This window comes from Anabrus simplex, chromosome 1, assembly GCF_040414725.1.
Source record: "Anabrus simplex isolate iqAnaSimp1 chromosome 1, ASM4041472v1, whole genome shotgun sequence".
NCBI lineage: Eukaryota > Metazoa > Arthropoda > Insecta > Orthoptera > Tettigoniidae > Anabrus > Anabrus simplex.
The window spans coordinates 551,068,201-551,086,176 of record NC_090265.1 but is presented as its reverse complement, the minus strand read 5'-3'; the positions used below and the strand labels follow the sequence as shown (position 1 = coordinate 551,086,176).

Below are 17,976 nucleotides of genomic sequence, written 5' to 3'. Positions count from 1 at the left end.
TAGAAATCAAAAGGCTAATTAAGGCAGATTGATTACAATGAACTAGAAAAATACTATTTATTATATTTAAGATGAATGACGACGGTTTAACGAGAACTGAATCTAACATAGAAAATGAATTTAACAAAAAATTGAATGACTCTACTTCGCGAAAACTTGCAATATCTTTAACTCGCTTGCTCACCATGTCGTCTTGTTCTGCTGGTCCTTGGAAAGCTTCCCTCCTTGTAGCTGGAACATCACCGGTCGTCTTTGATATCTCTTCATCTGCAGCTCAGTACCATTCCTGCCTTGCAAATTGCACCCACCACTAATTGGAAGATGACTTCAAAACTAACACTCCCTATTATGCTTTATTCCATAGATTGGAGATAAGCCCTATGTCACAGTTAGAAGAACCACCTTGGGTTATATGGAGAGGATACTCAATTAAGAATCCTTCCAACTTTACTGAAAATGTTCTCTGAAGTTTCATTTCTATCTAGATTAAAACTATCTATTGACTTAGACTGGTTCAAACCGGTCTTATAGCCGTGCTGTACGTACTTCCTGATAAGAGTGGCTATACACCCCTCATTCAGAATTTCTAAGTATCGAGACGAAGAATCAAGTAGAAAATCAAGTAGAAGCTGTAGAATAACTCGTAGAATAATGTAGAGAGCGAATAAGACGTTGTAGAGAGACCCTCCAGGAGCTCCAACACGCCCTTTTATAACTTTCTCTCGCGCTAATTACAGGCCGCTACACGTGGTCCAATCAGATGACACTTCTCTCCCCACTCTAGATTTTAGAGTAGATGGGTCCCACACAAGATATCAACTGTTCTTCTATTCGTCCTTTCAATCAGTATCCATGGCAACATGACGCTCCTTTGAAAATATAGGCGTTGATCAGTTCGAATAATTCTGGTCGAAATACGGTAGCTTACGTTAGGACGCGTGAACACGTGCTCGCTTTTCTCAGAACTTGATGTCTAAATTTGTCCTCCCTTCCTCCTCGGTGATGTGGCAAGATAACTGAAATCTACTGCAAGTTAATTTTAATCAACTGTCGCAAGAATCTAAGTGAATATTAGGATATTCAGCCCTCGTTTATAAGTCGTAGTTACAAAGTAATGAAATGATAGTGAGCAAATGATTAAACATGAATTATAATACAATTACATACCAAAATAAATATCATGACGTTAACTTCCTGAATTAATTACACATAATAAAATTAACATAATTACACTGTAACGTCTGGAACGTTACAAAGAGGAAAGCATGGATAACTAGGGAAATATGCCAGGAGAGAAAAGTGTTGTTAATCCTCAATAGTGCAGCATCACATCCAGATACAATTAAGCTGCTAAATGTGAAGATAGTCTTTTTCTTATCAATAATGTAAAATAGGTTTTTCGGCCACTTGACCAAGGAATGATTCAGAACTTCAAGACCGAGCTGGATAGCTGCAGTCGCTTAAGTGCGGCCAGTATCCAGTATTTGGGAGATAGTGGGTTCGAACCCCACTGTCGGCAGCCCTGAAGATGGTTTTCCGTGGTTTCCCATTTTCACACCGGGAAAATGCTGGGGCTGTACCTTAATTAAGGCAACGGCCGCTTCCTTTCCAGTCCTAGCCCTTTCCTGTCCCATCGTCGCCATAAGACCTATCTGTGTCGGTGCGACGTAAAGCCAATAGTATTAAAAAAAAAAAAAAAAAGCAGAACTTCAAGGTCATGTACAGGCAGTTAATCTCTTCTTCTTTCTGATACGTTTCTGCTTATGCACGTTGTTCAAGGAGAGTTAGTAATGAAGCAAATTGTATCAGAACTTTATGGGAATGAAGGAACCCTTCAGACACTGATAAAGAGACTGAATGTTCTCCAAACAATTTAATGAATTACCAAGGCATGGAAAAGCATTATAGTTTCAACACTTTGTAACTAAACAACGTATTAGGTCGTGTTACGTACATGTAGTACGTGTTGAAGAGATGTTAAGTACAGAACAAAAATGGCCAGCCGGACTCCAGTGGGATCCGAACCCACAACCTCCCAATTTCGCGTCGGTTGTTCTACCAATTGAGCTATGGTGGCCTAGGCCATCTTTGTTCTGTTTGAAAGGATCTGAGCTACAGGTCTGGCACTGCTGCTAGCATACTGTAGAGTGCATTTAAGTCGCCCGTTGTGGGGCATGTCAATGAATATTGAATTTTCACGACCGCATTGTAATCGAAACAGACTTTCAACGTATTAGGTCATGTTACATACATGTAGTACGTGTTGAAGAGATGTTAAGTACAGAACAAAAATGGCCAGCCGGACACCAGTGGGATCCAAATCCACAACCTCCCGATTTTGCATCGGTTGCAGTGCCAGACCTGTAGCTCAGATCCTTTCAAACAGAACAAAGATGGCCTAGGCCACCATAGCTCAATTGGTAGAGCAACCGACGTGAAATCGGGAGGTTGTGGGTTCGGATCCCACTGGTGTCCGGCTGGCCATTTTTATTCTGTACTTAACATCTCTTCAACACGTACTACATGTATGTAACACGACCTAATACGTTGAAAGTCTGTTTCGATTACAATGCGGTCGTGAAAATTCAATATTCATTGACTTTGTAACTACTTTCTGAAAGCTGGGTTTCCTGCTAGTTGTGGAAATCCTGAAAGGGAAGCAACATAACAGTTAATTAATACAGCAGGTTATAGGGTAGAAGCAAACACTTACGAGGGTTGGAACTTAAATAGTGACAACACTGCTGTGGAGACGCTATGCAACGGAATCTAATATTGTCGCTGATAGCACACGTTGGTTACATACCTACCTTACTTCAGAGCAAATGGACTCGCCCTTCCCACATCACCTGCGTGCGCACAAGCGTGAGAAACAGAGTCACTTTTCAGCTAGCGGTCTAACGTAACATTGTCACTATGTTTTCCAAACAGGAACAACGGAGTTGGATCAAGATTGAATGTGCCAGAGGTCGTACAGCACGACAGTGTCATCAAGGTCTTCAAGAGGCTTGTGGGGAATCTTCATTGCCTTACAGAACAGTGGCACGTTGGGTAAAAGCCTTCAACGATGGTCGGCAAACTGGCGGACATTCATCGGGCAGATCGTCCTACGAACGTCAGTGAAGAAGTAGTGCATGCTTTTGCCGCGTTACTGGACAGTGATCGAAACCAGACGATTCGTGAGCTCGCCCAGGAAACCGGATTAGCACATACGACTGTGCTTCACATCTTGAAGGAACGCCTGGGCATGCGAAAAATTGCATCACGATGGGTTCCGCATGATTTGACGGAAATGCACAAGTGGTTGCGTTACGACACTGCTAAGACACACTTTGATTCCGAAGACGAAGGAACCACTTAACTGTTGCAGAGATTCGACAAGCAGTAGACTGCTCCATTCGCACCATCAACAGAACAGGCTCTGCTAAATGTATACTACGACTTCCACATCGCTGGCAACGGGTTATACACAATGCTGGTGACTACATTGAAGGACAGTAAAGGTTGCTAACATGTAACTCTTTTGTATCTGTTGTAAATAAATAGTTGCCACTATTTAAGTTTCAGCCTTCGTATATCAAAATAGATTTAGATACTCCAATAGAGTGTGAGACTGGGGGTGTGAAAGCAGTTCTTCAGTCAAGCCAAGGGAAGGTGGACAAAAATGAAGATTCACATGAAAGTGGCAGTAAAGGTGATGCTAATGCTGACATTGAAGAAAATATGGAAATTGTTGTGCTGCCAATAACCTTATACTTTAAGGCCCTGATCTTTGTTAAGAGACTGAAAGAATTATATTATATATACATTGATGAAAAAGGTGTAAATTTGAGACAAGACATAATTGCACATAATGAAAATATCATTGTTAAACCGCTGTATACAAGAAAAAAAAAAAAAAAAACAAATATCTTTTTCAAGTTTTAATATTTTACTGCTGTATGATCACATTGATTTAAAGTTTCTTTTCCTTGTGCGTTGAGTTGGTTCTGCATGTGATCTCATATTCCGCTCGGTCAAAGAAGTTAGTGAGTTTTAACTTTTAACTTAGTCTTAAATTTAACGTGGTGTACGGTAATAACATTCAGTAGAGTTTTACATAGAAGTGTTTTTGTATCTTCCATGCATCACAGCTGCAGCAGTACATCTACAACTTTCTCATGTGAGTACAGCACATTGCAGAAATATAGTACAGTATACTGTACATGTACTGTACACTAATTTGCAAGAGTTTTTGTAACACATAGTACATTACTTATTTTTAATGTTACTCGTTTCATACCCTCTCTCGAGCGGATACCCTCGTATAATGGACATTTTCTTCAGTTCCGAAGGGGTGTCTTATAGAGATGTTTTACTGAATTCCCATTTCGAATTTACTGTTGTTTATGGATGCCATGCTGTAAAACTAAATCAAAATTCTGTTCTGTTTATAAACATTTCCTTATTTATGATCGACTCATTGTGTATTTTTACTCTTCAGCTATGTTCCTAATATTGCATCTGTTGCAGTGTGATTAACTGTTAAAACCGCAGTTATGTATGAAGAGTTAAGCCTCAGACATTAACCTAATTTAGGAATATCTTTCTGTACCTTGGGAGATGCTCTGAAAGGAATTTTTTTTATTTCAGCAAGTACCTACTAGGCCTCGTGTTGTGAAACGTGGAGTTGATGAATTTGATATTGATGAAGGAGAGCCAAGCAAAGTGGATCATCTTCTTTTCCTTGTGCATGGAGTTGGTTCTGCATGTGATCTCAAATTCCGCTCAGTCGAAGAAGTTGGTAAGTTTTAACTTAGGACCAGATATTTTTGAGCTTTTATTATAACCTGGATGGTGATGTAATTTGATAGTGTAAAGCAGAGAAGGAGTTCATCTGCTGAGCAAGTTGGTTCCGTGGTTTAGGTCGCGTAGCTTCAGCTTGGATTCAGGAATTTGCGGGTTCGAACCTCACCGTCGATAGCTCTGAAGATTGTTTCCTGTGATTTCCCGTTTTCACACTCTGCAAATTAAGGTCATGACCACTACTTTCCCAATCCTACCCGTTTCCCATCCTTGCCTCACCAAAAAATGCCATGTGTTGATGCAGTGATAAAACATTAACAATTTTTTTAAAATTTTAAATATACTAAATCGAGAGAGTGGCTGCATGGTTTGGATCCTGTAGCTGTCAGCTTGCATTCGGGAGATAGTGGGTTCGAACCCCACTGTCGGCAGCTGTGAAGATGGTTTACCGTATTTTCCCATTTTCACACTTGGCAAGGTCGATTCCTTCCCACTCCTTTCCCTTTCCTATCCTGTCACCATAAGACGTATATGTGTCGGTGCGACATATAAATATGATGCAAGGGTGTATGTATATTTTGCAGATCTTCCTTTCGACTAAGAGTACGGTAATGTTATAATACAGTACTGACAAATTCTGGGTTTTTGTAGTTCAATCAGTCATTTGCTCTAACACTATCAGGGTCATGTCTTAAGCTCGTAGGGCACCCGCACTGTTTCTGTGGTGGCCACGGCAAGTACGTTCTTGATAGTCTTCATTCATTTCAATCTGGTTTGGACTGCTTTCTTCAGTAATTAATCTAGGGTTTTTCTGATTTGGTGATTGGCAGCTCTGAACTGACAGTGAACACAGTGAAATTCTCTCACAGAGTAATATCTCCTTCCTGCAATCTTTCTGCATGTCTTACACTATCTGCCAAAGTGGAAGTCAACTTATTCGTGAGTCTGTCAACATCTGCTCTCCAGCACTTTGACTGTAAAGCGGTGGCATGTGGTGCAAATATCTCAAAAATGGTTGTTTTAGGGCCTTGAAACGTGGTTTGCAGTGTCGCAAAGGGACTTTAAGACATACAGTGAGCTTTGTCTCGTCCTTGTGTGACAAATTTGATCTTCGCCTATGCTTATGTTACTATAATCTATCAGCTTCATGGTCCGTGTTGATAGTTTGAGCACACAAGTAATGAAGGATGAGAGTTTTCCACCTAATTAATACTTTGTATTGTACTTTGTATTGATTAAGTGGAAAACTCCCATCCTTCATACTTGTATGCTTATGTTACCTTTTATTATTATTATTATTATTATTGATATATATACAGTCGTATCAGCACACACGTTATTAAAACATAACCGGTTTTCGGACACTAAGGTCCATCATCAGTGTTAATATTTAAATTTAATTTCACATAAGTGTGTCGTCAAAATGAGTTAAAATGAGTTTAAATTTGTAGCCCTGTTGACATCAACTGTAAAATGAGAAAAAAGAAAACAAGTGTAAAATTATGAAATCAATACATGTAAACTTACAATGTTGTTGTAAAAGTTATGGACATACCATGGTAAGGCTGGCTTTCCTTCGTGCTCAGGCTGTTGGTCGAGTACTAACAAACGTTCAGCTTTAACTACAGAACCACACTGCAAGCACATGATGTTGCGTCACCTCAAGGTTACGTAGGAAGCACACTTATGTGAAATTAAATTTAAATATTAACACTGATGATGGACCTTAGTGTCCGAAAACCGGTTATGTTTTAATAACGTGTGTGCTGATACGACGGTATATATCAATAATAATAATAATAATAATTACATCAGCACTGTCAAAATGGCTTTGATATTTTATAATGATTATATGTTACCTTTGTCAAAGGTGCCAACTATTACGGATTGTCCGTAATTATTACAGATTTCACCTCACGATTATGGAATTGCGGTCAAAGGTGAAATTATTACAGAAAAGCTGACATTATCAGGGAAAAAAATTATTTTCTATGGAAAAAAGAAAAGAAGGAAAAAGGCTTTTCTCCTAAATCGTCCTCGTTTCAATGCTTGTGAGTTGGCAGTGATACTTATTCAATCGTGACTTCCTTTTACTACCCATAAGCGTTGTAAAATTAATTGTGAATGAAGGAGTTCAGGCGCTGCTCTTCTCCACTATAAATGCTTCAGTAATGCTGTATTTGCTGCGTTAAGTGTACCTGACAGTTGACAGAAAGATTGAGAAAGAAGTGAGGCCTACATTAAGCACATCTTCACTGGAATCGCTTGTGGTTCAGAAATGAAGATGTCATTACAGTGGGAAGGATGCTTCAAGAAAAACCACACTGAAAAGCAGCTGCTGCATGAGAAACAAGCTACAAGGAATGTATTATCACAGAACTAACAGGTTGTTTGCAAATGTTATTCTGTAATAACTTTCGAGTGGATTACTTTTATCTTTTTCAAGTTGCTTTTACGTCGCTCCAACGCAGATAGGTCTTACGGCGACGATGGGACAGGAAGGGGCTAGGATTGGGAAAGAAGTAGCCGTCGCCTTAATTAAGGTACAGCCCCAGCATTTGCCGGGTGTGAAAATGGGAAACCATGGAAAACCATGTTCAGGGCTGCTGACAGTGAGGTTTGAACCCACTATCTTCCAGATGCAAGCTCACAGCTGCGCGCCCCTAATCGCATGGCTAATAGATTGCTAGGGGGAAGGGCAAAAGGGGTGTCATTATCGAGAAGGGAGGAGCATGCTTTGGACTTCACTCGAAATTTTTCTCTGAGGCGAACGGCGATTACTGATAGTCCACTTCCAAGGTTGGTACCTCTCCCTGGCTGAATTTCGAAAAGTCCTTTCTTAGTGCACCTCTAGAGCAAAAATATGAACCTATGTTCCTAATTTCGGCTTTCTATGTCTTTTGGATCTGGAGATTTCATGATTGGTAAGTGGTATTTTGCTTTTATATATATAAAGGGGGAGGGGCATGTCACACTGCTGCTATTCATACAGAAAGCTGATGTGAGAATCTATGTGACAAAATTTATATGTTTCTGTAAGCTACGCTTCATGTCATTGGAATGTTACAGTTTTTCCTATGTGATATTGGAGATGTTAACAATCATATTATTATTCCATTATGATATTGGTGATATTATTCTTAAACATATTGTACACTATAAGGAGTGACAATCCGTTGCGATTTATTACGGTCCACCTACCTTTGACTAATGTGCATAAACATGCTAGACTGCAATGGTGTATGAAACGACGTCACTGGGGACAGAAATGGCAGCAGATAGTGTTTTTGGATGAATCCAGTTTCTGTTTGTTTGAAAATGATGGCCACATTTTGGTTCGCCACATACAGGGGGAGGGGCATCACATTGCCTGCATTCGCACAAGACATACAGCGCCAACTCAAGGCCGTGTGGTGTGGGGTACTGTTGAGTTCAACCACAAATCAGTGTTGGTGCATGTCCAGGGCACTGTGCCCAGTTTGACCTGCACGAATGACATCGTGTGACCCGTAGCCATACCCTTTCTGCACGACACCCCAGATGCCATATTTCAGCAGGACAATGTGCAACCATATGTTGCTGCACGAACACGTGCCTTCTTGTTGTCACAGGATGTCAGACTGTTGCTTTGGCCCACCCGATCACCAGACTTGTCGCCGATCCAAAATGTGTGGGATATGGTGAAACAACGGGTGTGGCGCTGTGACCCAATGCCAACCACCAAAGATGAACTGTGGAACTAGGTGAATACAGCATGGATGGCTATACTCCAGGACACCATTTGCGCCTTATACGCGTCGATGGTATCACACATGTAACAAGTTATCAGTGCCCATGGAGGACCCAGTGTCTACTAGGCAACAGGAAACATGCCGAGCCTAGGGGACTGAAATGATAATCGTTTCTGCAGAACATACTAATCGACATGTCTCGTGAATGTCTTTCAAGGTGTTCTGTTTTCTATGAACATGAGTGTACTTCATAAACTTGCCACTTCATTTCTTTTAATGCTGAAGATAAAGCTGATCTGACCTTGTGATGGTGGTTGTAGTTCTCTCTTGGGACAGATATCAAGTACATGTCTGAAAGTTTCAGTCTTGCCACAGTCAGGATGATGGCAGCAGGTTGTACTTGGGCACCTTCCAGGGACTGCTTGTATCGCCAAGATGTTGGACAACATTTTAAGACATTTTAATGTTTTGTTTGTGAAGATGTCCCTTTCCAAACATAGGAGAGTGGGCACAGTGAATATGTTTTCGAAGAAAAATGGACTCGTTATTTTTGTATCGAGAACTGTGGAAAAGTGATGTCCCTGATGTGTAAAGAAAATAATTCACTGTTTAAAGAATACATTCAGGCATCGTTATTACTCTAAGCATAAATTTGTGTATAATAAATAGGATGGAGTATTACGGAAGAAAAAGAGTTCAAGATTTGTTTCTCGGCGCTCAGAAAGAAATGTTCATGAAACATATCAAGGAAAATGTAGCTACAGTTTGCACTAGCTATAGAGTTCCACGTTTATTTGGCATGAAAGGGAAACCATTTTCTGATGGTGAGTTCGTGAAGAACTGTGTGTTTTCTGTAACAGAAGAAACAGTTAATAAATTCAGTCAGCTTATTGAAGAGCACAATTATGAGAACAACTCGGGGTGAAACATTGATCATTCCTGTACTTTTTGTTGACTTTGGTTGGAAGTAATGACGTCCGTGATACAGAACTACTTTTTATTTTTATTCCTGGCATTGAGAAAGCATATTAAATTATTGAGTTGCTGGAATTTTTAAGAAACATCTCTGAGTTTACAGCAGGCGAGGATTTGTTTCTTCCACTGAATGAAACATTGATGGATCTCGATTTAGAATGGGAACAACAGCTGGAGCAAAGAATATGAGTGGTACAAAACCCTGATTAATTAGAAGAATAAGAGGGACGACCAAGGGATGATTGAATTTGAACCACGAGACTACTTGTAATTAGTAACAGAAATACTGATATAGCTCTTGAATTACACTACATTATTCATCATCAAGTGTTACGTGGAAAAGTACTGAACTTACATCATGTACTGAGCTGAGTGGCTCAGACGGTTGAGGCAGCCTTCTGACCCCAACTTGGCATATTCGATCCTGGCTAGGTCCGGTGGTATTTAAAGGTGCTCAAATACATCGGCCTCGTGTCTGTAGATTTACCGTCACATAAAAGAACTCATGCAGGACTAAATTTTGGCACCTCGGAGTCTCTGAAAACCATCAAAGTAGTTGATGAGACGTAAAAACATAACATTATTATTACATCGTGTGATGAACGCAGTGACATCTACAATTAATTATATTTGATTTCATTGACTCAACCATCAGCAGTTCCAGTTATTTCTGGTTGAAATTGATTATGAATATGGCAATGTAATTTGTCATAGCAAGATCTACTGGCTTAGTTCCACGAACCTACTACGCTGGCGTAGCAGGGGGAGAAGTGATACTCCGATGTGGCTTGTCCCAGGTGGCGGATAGGGGGCTCCTAACCGGCTTACCGGCGGACTTAAGTGAAATGAAATAGCTCTTGCAGACGAAACACACAACCCCCTGTAGGTGGGGGACGCAGGCAAAGAATACACCTATGGTATCCCCTGCCTGTCGTAAGAGGCAACTAAAAGGGAAGACCAAGGGATGATTGAAATAGAACCACAAGACTACTTGTAATTAGTACCATCATGCGAGGAACACCATGGGTCGCCTTTACTTGTAAGTAGTACCGCTGTGTTAGATACACAATAGGTTTGTGATTAGTAGCAACAGAGGGTGAATCAGTATGGGTTTTACAGTACCTGTTTTTAGTACCACTATATACAGAACATCACGGGCTTACATTGCCTGTGATTAGTATCATTGTGAGGAACACCACGGGTCTGGGTGTTGCCTGTGATTAGCACCCACAATGTGAGGAACATCATGGGATAGTACAAATCCCTGTAATTAGTACACCTATGTGAGGAACACTATGGGTTTGCGTTGCCTATGTGTGGCGCCGTAATGTGAGAAATGCCATAGGTTTGTGTTACCTGTGCATATTACATTACCTGTGAGTAGCGCCACAACGTGTGGAACACTATAAATCTACGTTATTCATGATTAGTACTGCTACATGAGAAATACCATGGTTCTTACTTTCCTACGGATAAGTACCATTATGAAGGGCCATTGATCTGGAATGTGGACCTCTTTAGGCAACAAGCATCATGGATTCAGGATTGTGCTTTGGAAACAGCCCCTTGATCAGTATATACTATTGTATTAAGATAGTTTCTGGGAAGGTGGGGCATTGCAGGATCAACTTAAGTTCATAATCATTGTTCATCGTCTCTTTTTTTAATTGTAGTCAGTGGATTAATTTTGGAATATTTGCAACTTTCAATATTGCAAGTTGGGTCCTCTGATTATTTTAAATTCATATTCATCCATTCATTCTTCATCATCATGTTTTGAATTCTGGTCAGTGGATAAGTTTTGGACTTTTAAATTGTCATGAGGCCTACATTTTGTCTCATTTCATACCATTAGGGACTGAAGACCTAGATGTTAGCAAGCATCATCATCATTGTTAGGGGGTTTGGTGGTTCAGCAGAGGTTGGAGAAGGTGCAGGCTGGAATGGGTCTAACTACAAGTCCGAAAGATGCATTAAAATTTCAATAAAGGTTATATTTTCAAAGCTTAACAATGGTGACATAGCCAAAATCAGGTACAAAGAAATCACAAGATTTCGGGGGTTATTACAAGATCTGGGCTTCGAGCCCCAAGTATAATTCCTGAGCTCTTAGCTCACAACAACAAAAATACTAAAGGGCAGAACCCCCTTAATTACATGGAGCATTAGCTCCCAATCTTACATCTCAAGCCTCTCTAAGGCCCTTTTACCACAACACTATAAAGAGCTGTCCCGCTCTCTATCTGTCAAGCCTATTAAAGGCACACCAGACCTTACAAATCAATTGCCGCTACCGCACCAAATGAAACAGGGGTATTAGTACCCAGTCTACTGGGCCTCGGCTGAAAAAGAACAGGATAATTAAATGGCCCAAAATACAAAATGACTGGAGGCGTAGCTTGCACTCCTACATTACACTATTAAAACCTACTCGGCTCTAGGCCGCTTACACAAGGGCTAATCCCATACTAGGGAGGTGACTTGTATAAGAAAACTTTATTACATTAAGAAAGAAGAAAATCGGTTATGAAAACGTAGTCACCTCAAAACAATCTGAGTGGGAGCTCGAGAGGGTTAGGCACTCTCTATCCCAATTTGTAGTTAAAGAGACGGAATTTTTACCAAATGTCTTTACATTTTAAAGGTAGGTTACATGAGAAAAGTTTCGAACCTGCCCCGTGGGTTAAACTGCTGAGCTAGCAAGAAATAAAGTTATTAAACGGCCATTACCTTGTTGATGAACTGCTGCCCGAAGAAAGAGGCGCTTCCCGCCCCCTGCTACATATTCACACACTAAGCAAGATGTAGATGGAGTGGCAACGAGCCATGAACCTCAGCAGTTTTATACCCACAAGGAAGCTTCGAGACCTTTCATGAAATAAAAGCGCCACACCCCGTCCCTTTATTGGCTAACATCAAAAGTTACACACAACATGAACAAGAAATCTAGGATTGGAGGAAAATTAATTTAGAAAATTCGGGATTGGCTGAATTCAAAACTAGCGGAAACAGAGATCAGTATTGCCAACCCAAAAAAATGAGGAAGAAATTTAACAAAGAACAAACTTATAGATACAAAGTTTCTTAAAAAACAGTCCCTTCACTTCGCACCAGAGTGCACAATCGTAGTCTTTTCTCTGTAGAGACATCTAGAAGGGAATGTCCACACTTCTTGATACAGGGCAAAACAAACACAAAATCGAAATAGACACCATTCAGAACACTTCAAAATTACAAAATTTACAGTGGTGACATCTTCTGGGCAACTGTAGAGTTGCTTCAGTTATTAAAGTTCAGGGTTTTCCTGTAGGGGATTACTTGTAGGCGCACAATTTAAATTTGCGGGGTCGGGGTGTACCAACCGGTACAATCATCATCATCATCACCACCACCATCACCACCACCATCACCATCATCACTGGCTTAGTTGTGTTAACATGTGAGATATTTATTTCAACTTTGTGAAGAAACAAGCCCATTTATGAACATTGAACAGAAAGAAGTGTCAGATTGGATGACAGAAACTGGTTATGAGATTCAGCAATACTCAGACTTAACTCAGCCTTTGAATCTTTCGAATGGGGGATTACAAGGGGAAGGCAGGCTTTTAAATGAAGTGTATAGTTACATGTTAGCATTCCAAAACACATTGAAATTATTTCAACAGCAATTAGAGAAGTGCAAGTTCCCACACTTCTCATTGTGACCTTACACGGATTTGTGATTTAGGGTTCAAATTATCGTACTATGCTGCGGCTGGTGTCATGCGGAGATGCAAGAAACTCCACTCAAGGGACGTGCAAGTTCGAGTCGGGTCACATTTTCACACCGTTAAACTTTGAGATGTTGTTGACGTACAAGACCACATATCCTGCAATTACTTAAGTCTATATCATACTGTCATACTAAGCCTATAAATAAGAATTCCGAGAATTATTTTTACTCTGGAGGGATATTCCGTTTTAATGAATAATATTTTTAACAAAACTTAATTACAAAATAATTGAAATAGCAACATGATTGGACAGCTAGTTAAAATTGAACACGATCATTGACTGTAAATAGCCAAAAATCCCAACTTTTGTTGGTTACAATGAATCCTAATAACAAGCTTTCATAATACAATTAAAATATGTTGGCAATATTATGAACATTAAATTCAAAGATCCAACGATTCCATCAAAAGAAAGGGAAACCAACACAAAAGTTGCTGAAGGCTTAACTTTAACATTACAGATTCCATTATTTACATCATTTACTTCCTGGTTAACAAATAAAATTTGAATTATTTATTCTTTGGCACTTGTATTCGTTGACCCCAAAAATTCATGTCTTTCAGTATTTCGTCATTTCTTTAAATCATTACATGATTCAGTAAAATTTAATAAAACAACTTGGGTGCTCCAGTGACATGCTCACAACGTTGTCGCTTATACCAACCGTATGATCAAAGAAATAGAAATAAACTGTAGTCCCTCTTTAAATATTAAGATTACGTCATGATATTAGGAATCAGCATCCTCTGGAAGTCTGCAACAGCTGCATCTAGACAATAAATTTTCTAAAATGATGTCCTCAAGAATAACAAATGGTCAAGAATTCCAGTGACTCCGCAACCTCTAGTGTCCTCTATGAGAATCCTGAAAAATCTGTGTCTGATGCTAACTACCAATTCTGTGGGCTACTAGAAGAATATCACTAGCAGGAAATCAAGCGACTGAATATCTTGAGCCTAAAATACAATTTTCCTTTGGAGTTCATCACTTAGTTGATAAAAATTAAGATTAATTAGGTACGATATAGAGTATCCAGTGCATTTACTTTGAAAAAAAGATATACATGTATGGTTTATATTAAAGAAGTTCTAATTCTCTTTCTGCTAATAATAAACCTACCTCTGTGGATCTGTAGTAGAGTATCAACCTCCGGATTCTAAAATTACAAGTTCATACCCAGCAGAGGTAGTTGAATTGCTGAAGGGCAGAAAGAAGTTATATGTGAATTTACTGTGTAAAGATTTTAATACTGTCCCAAGGAAGGCAGCCAGCTCCAAGTCAGGAGGCACACTTTTGTTATGGATGTTAGAGAAAGATCTTTATTGTTTAGCAGGACTGGTATTTAGAAGAAACAGGAGATACGGTACAGTAATTAGCTTCTTCTGTTGATCATTGGTAGAGTACCAGTAGTGGTGGTGATTATTGTTTTAAGAGGAAGTACAACTGGGCAACCATCTTCAATTTACACTAATCAGAGAGAAAAAATGGAAGGGGTCTGACACTTTGAAAAGTGAAGGTATCTGCCAAAGAAAGACAAGGGCCACAGAGGCCGTGAAAATAAAAGACTCCCTAGGCCTCACAAAGCTAATACCATTAAGGTCAGAAAAGAACAGGAGTTGACCAAAGGAGGTAGGATAGGAAAGATAAAAGTGAGGAACGTGGCACAAATAAGTGGAAGCAATGTTAGACTCGGCTAGAGGAACTGTGCATGCTTATCCATGTTCCCAAGTTGAGAGCCCCTAGTCTCCCTTTAAGTCTCTTACCCAACAGAGGTAGTTGGGTTTTCAAAGGATGGAAGAATCCATTCAGCACTTAATGTTGTATAATGTCATTATGTAATAGATCTCTGGTGACATATTTACCTGATTAAATTAATTAAAAATGGGGCTGATGACCTAGATGATAGGCCCCTTAAACAACAAGCATCATCATCATCATCATTGATTAATTAAAACTCAACCATAGATCACTCAACAGAGATCTGTTTCTCTTCATCCGGTAAAAAAAAAAAGAGAGAGAATATCTAAATTGACATGCAGGCATTCTAGTTGCATCAAAACAATATGCCTGTACATGGTAGCTGAGGACATGTTGTTGTTGTTGTTGTTCCTGACCACTAATACTAGCAGTAGCCTCCAACCATATTGTTCATTATTATCCACCCAAATTAACTGTCAAAATTTTAAAATGTAACTTCTGATTTCACATTTCTAAGCAGTTTTTAAAATGGTTGATCTTGGGGTACTTGATCTAAAAATAAATTTTATTCGTTTATTTATTTATAATCCTTGCTCTGTTTCATTCTGTTCATTCTGTTGTTTACAGTTGATGACTTCCGAAGTCTGTCACTGCAGTTGGTACAGTCACACTTCCGTACAGCTGTGGAACAGGCACAAGTCAATCGCATTGAAGTACTTCCTGTCTCTTGGCATTCAACTCTTCACGGAGAAGATACTGGTATTGATCGCAAGCTTAAGGCAATAACACTTCACAGCATTCCTAGACTCCGCCATTTCACTAATGATACACTTCTAGATATTCTCTTCTACACAAGTCCTGTCTTCTGCCAGGTAAGTGGAGGAGTGCTTTGCAAAACCATACCCAAATCCATACCTGACAAGCAAAAGGGCTTATGTTTGTTAATTTGTTTGTTTGTTAATATATTTGTTAATTTTACAATATAAGCTAAAAACAGTAATTGGCTGCACATTTCTGCCAATTGCTCTTTATACAAATGCTTTAGAATTGTATATGTTACGTACTGTATATTTTTTCTGTATGTCACATATTTATGTAGATCTTAATTTGTCGTCTTGTTTTCGATGGATCACTGTAAAATGCTCTGTATTGCCGTGGAATCCACTGAGTTAACATTTGCAAATCTGCATATTTTGCTGAACTAATGGGTTTCGGTCCGCTTCATATGGTCACACTTTCCTTCAGCAGAAGTAAAGCATTTCTATCATGAATTTTTTGTCTTTTTTCTATTTGCTTTACGTCGCATCGACACTGATAGGTCTTATGGCGACAATGGGACGGGAAAGGCCCAGGAATGGGAAGGAAGTGGCTATGGCCTTAATTAAGGTACAGCCCCAGCATTTGCCTGGTGTGAAAATGGGAAACCACGGAAAACCATCTTCAGTGGGGTTCGAACCCACTATCTCCCAGATACAAGCTAACAGCTGCGCGCCCCTAACTGCACGGCCAACTCACCCGGTATGATGCATTTTGATATCAATTTCTTGAATACAGGTATCGATGAAGTATGTCCTGTAGGCAGTTAGGTCAGGTCTGTCAGCGGAAACTTTAAGCCATACATCTTTTGAGATTAGAAACATTTTGCCTGTAGTAAGTTTAGGAGCAATGTTTAATGTTAATAAATAGCACTAATGCAATAATAATAATAATAATAATAATAATAATAATAATAATAATAATAATAATAATAATGATAATAATAATATTTAAAAAAAGAGATTTTACTAATAGTAATGCAGCATATGTTAAAAGTGATATAATTTAAATCAGTTGGAAGTCAGTATTACTTACATTCTATACATAAAAGTTGGTGATTAGTGTGAAAGTTCACAAAGCACAGTCAGTAACAAAATGTAGGCTAATACGGAACTCTTCAGTAAGAAACATAAAAATATTTACCTCTCACTCCACATGCTTGATTCACAGCAAGTTGCAGTTTCATCTTCCCTCTTGAGGAACTATTCATTTTACAGTAGCCTATAGGTTTGCATATGTTCAAACACTGAACTTCCACCAAACTTTCGACTTTTTGAGGCTTACAATAATTTCATTGTTGCTTTTATGCTAATCACAGCCAGTTTATGCAATAATGCAGGTCTCTTGTATTCCCATAACACATGAAACAATAATTGCATTTGCGCTAATAAGCAGACTTTTATATCATATTTCAGTAATGTAGGCATAAGGTGAATGCCTATTTTACTCTTTCCTCCTGTAGGGAAATTAGAAATTCCAGGAACTAACAAGAAAATAAACTTTTTATACACCACAATCAGTAGGAATAATGACTACCTTAGATGGATTACAGAAATCAAGGAGGATATGTGGGAATCACAAATTACAGTAAAAGAGTTACAAAACAAAACAGACAAAATCAAGAAACTTGAAGACAAACAAATCAGACTACAAATCAAGATCTACAGATGGTCAGTGGGATGGATGATTTCAGACAGAGAAAGAAAGTTTAGATCCAAGAGAACGAAGAAGTGCTGGGCTGGCAGAAAACTGAGAAACCCTATTCATACAATTGACTAAAGTGGTTTAATGAAGGCCAAAAAGTGTTAATAATTAACCTGTTCGGTGGGAGATGCAGCGAGATCCGCAGCTACGAGTCTCTTGCTTGGTGGGGAACGCGGATATATCCACCAATTCTATTTTTTTTTTTTTCTCAGTTGCCTGCCTGCAGAGGTTTATTTCTTTTTCAGCAGCGTATTCTGGATGAGTCTGCCCTCTGTTGCAAATTTTTCAACTGTGTTCTCCCAATACCAGTGTGTTGTCCACGAGTTGCATCATAAAGAATGCAATTTACGTCTAGACAAGAACGACCTAAAGCCTAATAGCCTTGCACTGAAGCTTTAGCTCATCGCCTAATTGTCCCAAGGATTCAATAATGTTGCTGTAGAAGGGATTTCTGGAGATTATGACACTAAACAGACCTCTCTGATGACACA

At 39.2% G+C, this 17,976-nt stretch overlaps 1 protein-coding gene and 1 non-coding gene across 3 annotated transcripts in view; both read left to right on the top strand.

Annotated features, from left to right (window-relative positions):
• The window catches only part of PAPLA1 (Phosphatidic Acid Phospholipase A1), a 298,948-nt gene that overhangs the window by 232,884 nt on the left and 48,088 nt on the right, over positions 1–17,976 (top strand). For both annotated transcript variants that reach the window (XM_067135540.2, XM_068225069.1), the window contains exons 6-7: positions 4,633–4,783; positions 15,593–15,837. In XM_067135540.2, the coding sequence (XP_066991641.2) occupies positions 4,633–4,783; positions 15,593–15,837 (396 nt within the window). The remainder of the gene's footprint in view (positions 1–4,632; positions 4,784–15,592; positions 15,838–17,976) is intronic.
• TRNAS-UGA (transfer RNA serine (anticodon UGA)) lies at positions 2,403–2,479 on the top strand. Its single transcript has one exon. It is a non-coding gene; the product is annotated as a tRNA-Ser (tRNA).